The 8,449-nt window shown below is 33.5% G+C and overlaps 1 protein-coding gene across 3 annotated transcripts; it reads right to left on the minus strand.

The window, feature by feature from the left end:
- Positions 1 to 2,796: 2,796 nt before the first annotated feature.
- LOC140864471 (putative late blight resistance protein homolog R1A-10) lies at positions 2,797 to 6,004 on the minus strand. Of its 3 annotated transcripts, XM_073268672.1 has the most exons (3): positions 3,735 to 6,004; positions 3,230 to 3,653; positions 2,797 to 3,122 (listed from the first exon to the last, which is right to left on the minus strand). In XM_073268672.1, the coding sequence occupies exons 1-2, from the start codon at positions 5,846 to 5,848 to the stop codon at positions 3,269 to 3,271; spliced, it is 2,499 nt and encodes an 832-aa protein (XP_073124773.1). In that variant the 5' UTR covers positions 5,849 to 6,004; the 3' UTR covers positions 2,797 to 3,122; positions 3,230 to 3,268. The 3 variants fall into 3 exon arrangements, with proteins under 3 accessions (XP_073124773.1, XP_073124771.1, XP_073124772.1); XM_073268670.1 differs by having other exon boundaries at positions 3,230 to 6,004; XM_073268671.1 differs by having other exon boundaries at positions 2,797 to 3,157; positions 3,230 to 6,004.
- Positions 6,005 to 8,449: the final 2,445 nt, after the last annotated feature.

Raw genomic sequence — 8,449 nt, forward strand, 5'->3', positions numbered from 1 at the left:
CCACGCTCAACTCACTGGATACCACTAGATGACGCTCCACCAGACGCATCAAATCCCCCTGGATAACCTGCTATGGAATCACAAACAATCATAGCATAAAAAAAAAACAGGGGTCGGACCCCAGTACGAAGAACTAGAAAAATTACGACAAATATAACTGACATGAATAAAATCAAGTACAATGCAATGAAATGCAATGCAATGCGTGACAGGTATCAATGGAATAAGGGATACCAAATGGAGTCCACATAATCGTATCATAATAATCTCAGTGGCCACCCGTGCCAGGAACGCAACAGACCTCAAATCATCACTTCTAATCCACACACGTAGCATCGAAGGGTGACAGGAGCGACCCGTCCAGCCTCATGCTGTCATCAGGAGTGTCGTATGTAGCATCGGAGGGCGACAGGAGCTACCTGTCCGTGCCTCATGCTATCTCAGGAGTGCACTAAACAATGTCACTCGCTCCATGATGACTCAATACATCTCAAGAGATCAATATCAATAGTAATCAAAGGAGTCAAGGCTCAACGTGCTATGTAAAACTGTTAACATGCTTATTTGACGAATATCCCTTAATATTTTCCAATCAAAATGTATTGGAAATTTATTTTATTTCTTAAATGCAAATAGGGATTATTCTCAATTTTGCACATTAACAATCAATGTAAATGAGTGAATGCAATCATAATATCCACGTAAGCACATAAAGCACGTTATCACTCATTACAAAATACTTAATATCATTACATGTCATTATAGGCGTCGTAATATAAACAGCTCATACGTACCTCAACCAACACTTAATTTACCACAGAAAATATCTCAAGTATTTCTCGAATATTCCAATCCCAAATTTTCAGAATCTGTAATTCCAAAAAAATTGCTCATAAATCCTAAAATTCATATATATCAATTCTAACACATCTAAATATCCAAACAGTGATTTAAACATCTCTACAATTTGAAAATTCCAAAGAATATAATCTGAAATTTTGAATTAATTCCCCAATAATTTCTGAAAAATAACCAATACCTTCAATCGACTCCGATATAATACTTACAACCAATAATAAATCAAATATCAATTATCGAAAGTCAATTGAATCAATATTCCCAAAATTTGAAATCTTAGCTACTGAAAATACCTCAAAGCTGGAATTAAAGGTCTAAACAACTGACACAACCTTCCCCTAACCTCCGGCGACAATCGACGGCGGCGAACGGCGGCGAACGAAGGCGGCTGGTGAGACGGGTTTTCGGGAATCTCAATAAAAATATGAAATATAGGTACCGAAAGATAGCTCTCGTCGAGAGGATTCCGAAACTATATTTATTTTTTAAAATCGGCCACAAACGAAGGAGATACGAGCATTTAAAGCGACGGAAAAAGTTTGGAAAAGAAAAGAACGAAGAAGACGCAGATGGCGGTGGAAAAACGAGGGAGGAGAGAGAGATTATGATATATATATTATGGGTAAATTCCATTCAGTACCTAAACCCAAACACATATGCATGTTCAATCTCCTGTCAGAAAAATATTTGTTTGAACTCACTGGGCCCACATTTTTTTCTCGGATGAAAATGAGTACAAAAAATTGAAAATAAGGTATGAATATATGATATTTCAGTACAAAATATTGAAAATCTGGTATAAAAACTAAGATTTTGAGTATAAAATTAACATGAACATTTTTATTAATAAGAAAAATATGTCATTAATATTAATATTTTTAGTATTCAAAAATCATATATTTGTACCAGATCTAACACATTTCGTACTCAAAAAACATATATTAGTGCTCTATTTCTGATATTTTGTATCAATTTTTATCAAAACATACAATTTGTCATTAATGTCAATATTTATCTATATATTTGAGTACTCAAAAATCATACATTTATACCAGATTTTTAATGTTTTGTACTGGAATATCATGTATTCGTACCTTATTTTTAATGTTTTGTACTGATTTTCATCCGAGAAAAAAATGTGGGCCCAGGGAGTTTAAACAAACATTTTTCTGACGGGGGACTGAACATGTATATTTGTTTGGGTTTAGGTACTGAATGATACTTTATCGATATATTATATTTGTATATGGATATGTATTAGTTTAATGTGTGTCTTCTTTTATTCATTCGGGGTTAAAACTTGACCCGGTTTGAGTTATTTCAAATCTTGTGTGCTTTATAAATAAAATATGCATTGTAATATCGTCTATAAACCGATATTTATAAATACATATTTTTAACACACAAATTAATTAACATATTAATATCGGGTCCTTACAAAACAAGTGGAAGAAGCTTTTGGGAAAGTAAAAGAAAGAACGTCTTGTTCCGACATAAAAAATTCTTCCAATAATTCCGAGCCTAATCTTTTCAAAAAAGCACGTACAGTACTTTTGTGTTTCCGAGCCAAAGTTCGAGCACAAGAAAGTCGCAATATATACTTTATTCGATACAAACTCTTTTTTTTGGAAGACCCACTATAATAATGAGAAATATTTCTACATATACGCCCAAATCGGTCAATAATATTCGAATCTGATAAATCAGTCCGCGAAACATTTAACTTTTAAAACAAACGACTTGTTAATTTGTAGTAATGCTTCCCATATTAATTTGACTTGGTCTATTTGCGCGACGGTTGGAACATTTAATGAATTGAGCCTAGTTAATTGACTTTTCTCGCTGGACCACAACCCCATGGCCCTTTATCAATCTAATCCAATCTTTGCAACCAATTTAATGAGCCTCAAGCCCTTATTTTTGGGCATGTACATAAATCGCATAAGCACAATTACAAGCAAACATCGAACATAATTATCAGACAAACAAATATAAAAATACAAATACGTTTGTTTTCTCAATACAACACATTGTAACACAATACAGTTGAAACAAATTTAATTACATTGAAACAGGATGCCTATGCATAAAACTACATAAAATTAACACAACTCAGAATCCACCATAATCTACTAGACTAGAATTAAAATCTAAAGAGTTTTATTTGTTGGGAAAGACACACCCGGCCTCGAGCCTCAGACGACGGCAATGGCTGCAAGCTCTTGTAGGGATCCCTCAATGCTTGCAAGGGTTGCAAGGATACCCTGAAACAAGTCATTTGTAATTGTATAGAGACAACCTACACTCTCAATATCATAAAGAATGATTTTGCTGAAATACAAATTTAGAAAACATGTTTTTGAAATTTTACCTTGCACACGTGATGACGTGACTGTTGAAGTTTGTAACTTTAATCATCCTCTTTTTTTCGTATAATTATGACTTGAAAGCCTTCATTTCCATAGCTCTCTTGTTCCTCGCCTATTTGCTCTGCCCACTCGTTGGTAGAATCGCTACAAGAATCCACTTCAATTGTTCTAAGTGTTGGGAGTTCCCCAAAGTCTTCAGGAAATTTCTCCAGATTTAAACTTCCAAGAAACAGGTGTTCAAGGACTGGAAAGTGTGTCTTGTCTGCTTGCCAATGTAGTAACTCACTCCCGCGAAATCCCAGCTTTTTCAATTCAAGAAACTCCTCGTCTACTAGACGCCACATCCGGCCTTCAAACGCGCATTTATGTAGCCCAAGCTCCTCGAGTTTAGGCAAAGAAGCCACAATTGTCATATCAGGCAAATGACTGCAGCCAATTAAAGTCAACTTTTTGAGAGAGAGTGGTAAGCTGAGGTGATTCAAAGAAACTGGACCCATTGACTCCAACCTTAGTGTCTCGAGCTTTTGCAAGTGGACGAGATTGCTAAGGCTGAAGACCGCAATATCCCATAGTGGGAATTGAGGAGAGTAAACAAGTTTTAACATCTTCAGATTTGGAGCTCTTGTATAAACATCCTCTCCACACCTAAAATTTAGAACACCAACGAGTGTCTTCAGATTTTCCAAAATATGAGGATCATGCCGCCCGTCCTTGGGATAATCAGGAGGAAGAGGATCACATAGAAAAACCATATTGGAAAACAGATGTCTGAGGTGTGGCAAGTCCCAGATTTCCGACGGTAGTGTAATTAGATTGTCAGGGCTACTCATAACAATCAAACTCTGCAGAAAAAAAAAAAAAGGTACCGAATCGATGAATCTCCTCCCCATTGAATTCAAATTCTGACGGTCTAGAAAGGATAGCCGTAGGTATGGTACTAGCTGCGAAGTTCCTTCCTCGGCCGGCGGAAGTTCTTCGACCACTTCCAATCCATCCCACACTACTAGACGTGAGGCATACACATTAGTAGTTGAGCGTATTTGAAATGCTCCTCTCACTATATCAAGCGCTTGGGCGGTTGCTACGGTCACGTTGCGTTTATCGATGGCAGAAAGAAATTTTTCTTCTTCAACTTGCTTCAGGCTTATGTCCCCCAAGAAATCATGCATACCAAAAACTTTGAATTCGCCAATACTCCCAATTTCAAGAACAAAAATGAGGTTCCTTTCAATAAGATCTGTTATGTACTCATTGGCAACCTCTTCCAAAGTTTTATCTCTGATTGGTTTCACAAAACCCCCTCCAACCAACGACCAAGCGAGATCAGGAACGGTGGACCGGCGATATTTGGAAATAACGGCTATGTAGAGGAAGCATGTTTTCAAATAAATCGGCAAATTTTTATAACTTAGTTTCAATATCTCCATGCAATTCCCTTCATCCCCTGAGCTAATAATGGAGTTCAAATTTTCCATAGTATCTTCCCAGACCTCTCTTGTCTTGTTAAACTTTGCAAGAAATCCACCGATCGCCACAATCGCTAGAGGAAGTCCTCTACATTTTATCGCAATATCCTTTCCTACTTCTTCGAGTTCAGAAGGGCACTCTTCTTTCCCAAATACCTTGTCTCGTAACAGCATCCAACTTCGATCATAGTCTAAAAGTTCCATTTCAAAAGACACAACAGAGTTCAATTGCCTAGCCACATTTAATTCCCTTGTTGTTATAATGATCCGACTTCCATTACCATTATCTGGAAGGAACACACGTATCTTATCCCAAGCCTTGATACTCCATAAATCATCCAGCACGATCAAATACCTCCTGTTGAATAAGATTTTGTATAGTAAATCACCCAACTGATACTCACTTAGATCACTCTCTCGTTTCCTTTTATACGATTTTTCATGCAACTGATCATCACCTAGAACACTCTCTTGTTTGCTTCGATCGATTTCTGACAGCATGTCTGAAATAATTTGGCTTGCACTATAATTTTGAGATACTGTAGCCCAAGAACGGATATAAAAGTGTTGCACAGTGTAGGCATTTTTGTAGACGTTTTTAGCTAGAGTTGTCTTACCGATGCCTCCCATTCCAACAATCGCTATGATTTCGCGGTTTGATTCATCTCCGGTGAGCGTATCCATTATTTCAATCAACTTCTCATCAGAACCCACCAGAGTATTGTGGTCACTGGGAGCTAACCTTGATGAACCAGCAGGCGAAAAATCTATCTGTGGCCGAGCTTCCCCAGTAGTCTCTTTAATCCTCTCAAACAAATCCTCCATCTCTTCTATAAGATTCTGGATATATTCAGAGAAGCCAGTGGAGCTCTCCGCCTCTTTACCCTTAGACCGTGCTAGAATTTGATCCAACACATGGTAGTCAATGACGCTGTCCGCTGCACGAGCCTTGTCTGCAATTCGACTCCCCAATGCAGCCATTTCTTCATGGTCTCTGTGCGAATAATCTTCAAGAAATTGTTGAAGGGAACGGACCTTTTGCAGCAGGGACTCGATCTGTATTATGTTTGTATATAGCTGTTGCTGGGAAGGGTGCAAGATCATCTCTAAAGTATGCATAAGAGACATAAGAGATGCATAAGCCCACACTGCCATCTTAATAAGCTTGATTTTTCAGTAGTTTATAAAACAGAAAACTAGAAATCAAGAATCCATCTTCGAATCATATGCACGAAACAGATAAAAGGGTGTGATCTAAATCATCAAATAATAAATTTTCACAACATTTTTTTTGCCAATTGAGTAGATTAACAAATGGAGATGGTACGCATACTCACATATGACTTAGTTAATTAAAGTCGTTTTATTTTAAGCAAAGTCAAAGTTGACTTTGCTGCCGCGTTTCTTGAAACCTTGCTTTGAATATGGTTTGAACCATTAATTCAACAGCGAAAGATGACCTGATCAGCATCTTTAACTATCAATTTGTGCAAATTAAATAGATATTATTTGTTCATTATTTTATTATTCAGTGAACGTGATTTGTTACTTATGACTTATGAGGTTGAACAATATTTTAATTAAACCAGAGCAATCGAACAAATAGATTTAACTCGATAGCATCTGTAGCAGAAAAAAATTATTACAACATAATTTTAAAAAATTGACAGAAAACATATATTATTTTGTCGAGAATATCAATTTTTCAGGCAATTTCCCGGACATACTTAGAAGTATACTTTCTTGCCTGAAATTATGAGCGCAATGGCTCGCAAATGATATAACATCAAAAAGCTGAAATAACCTACGAGCAAATTAACAAATAATACTCTGTATGTGTAAAGAAATAAAAAGACGAAAAATTATGTGAAAAAATGGTCTCTCATTGATATGTAGTCCGGAACCTCTTACGTTACCTATTATACATGAAATTGAAAGGCTAGAAAAGAAAAGGACAATAAATATTTTCAGCAATCGCTCTAACGTTACAGAAAAAAAGAGAAAGATTGACTATTGATATAATAAGTCTTAAGTACAACTTTGTTTTTTTGTTTTTTATAACAAATTCTAAAATAAAAGTACAACGTAAAAGTTACATATTTTCGATTTATGTTATTAAATCACAAATTTATTCACGTATATTATTTAACTCAGTATAGTACTTAATGAATATAAATAAATTAAGTTTCACATTTAAATATTGTAAAATGTAAACCTCAAGAAAATTAAATCTATCTATTACTCTATTATTACACATATATAAATAATATGTGAGTTGAATTGGGAATTTTCTCATGTCATTCTCTCATTAATGTCTTTCATTTAATGTATTCTTTGTTTTATTATTATAATTATCATGATAATATATTACATATATAAATGTGCGAGCTACTTGAATTGCGAATTTATCCATATTTCCTTCTCTCATTACTGTTTTCAATTTAATGTGTTCTTTGTTTTATTATTATTATTATTATAATGATTAATCTATTACATATATCTATTCTATCTATTATCTATCTATTTTTATTACATATATAAATATTTGAGTTCTTTTGTAAATTTACTTGATTACCATTTTTCATTATTAAATAATTAATGTGTTTTTTATTTCAATAATTTATTTGTGTGATCTTCATTTAACTAATTTATTTAAAAATTATATCATGCATGCACTCATTTATTTAAAAAGTATACCATGCATTCTTTCAAATATAAAAAAAAAAACTATTTAAATTTTTTTTATTTACCAAATTATTTACTTCCTTCGAATTAATATTTTTTTAAAAAATCTTACGTCCATGACTCCCACTGTCCCACAACTTTCTCAACGTGGGCCAATTAGCTTACAACGTGTTTAATGGTTTTATTTATTTAATATGAACTAGCCAAATTTTATAGTACTCTAATTCATATTTCATTATTCAACTTATAATGCTTAATGGTTAATTCATTTAAAATTTGACCCACATTATTCTCAAATTTAATTTTCCATTTTTAATACTTTTCTTGGACTTCTGTTCAAATTTTGAATTAAATAAAAAATTTATTTATTGGGCTATTTCACCATCCACCGGCTAAACTTAATTAATAAATTATTAAAAATAATGTAATTAAGAAAACTGATACGAAAATAATAGAAAAAAAAATCACATAGCTAATTATAATTGTGAGGATAACATAACAAAAAATAGCAAGCTAATTGTAACATTGATTGAAATAAACATGTGACACTAATAAGTTATATATATCAAGATTAATAAATAGAAAAATTGTTACAAAAAATAACAACAAAAATTACTAAACAATATTGATTTTTTGTACTCTAATGACAACTAACTAATCGCATAGTTGAGAAAAATGTGGGTAATTTTATAGTGGGTGGGCACTAACATCCAAATTTTATAGTGCTCTAATTCCTGTTTTATTATTGAACTTATAACTATTTATTGATTGATGTCTAATTTGTAAATAATTATTGCTTAACAAAACTTAACTTGTAGCTCTGTAAATGAGAATCTCAAGAAACTAGGATTGAAAAAACAGATTTTAAAAGACCAAATTTGATTATTTGTTTGATTCTCTATTTTCTCCAAATTTGGTGCCTTTGAAGTAAAAGCATGTTTTTTTGTTTATTCTATTCATTTTGCTTACTGAATTTTTTCATTGGTTCTTGTTTTAATATTTATATTTTGTTAATTGCATTCATAGATAGATGAAGATATAGCAACTCTGGTGAAAGTTGTGTGCTTGAGT

Source organism: Henckelia pumila, chromosome 4 (assembly GCF_033568475.1).
Source record: "Henckelia pumila isolate YLH828 chromosome 4, ASM3356847v2, whole genome shotgun sequence".
Classification (NCBI taxonomy): domain Eukaryota; kingdom Viridiplantae; phylum Streptophyta; class Magnoliopsida; order Lamiales; family Gesneriaceae; genus Henckelia; species Henckelia pumila.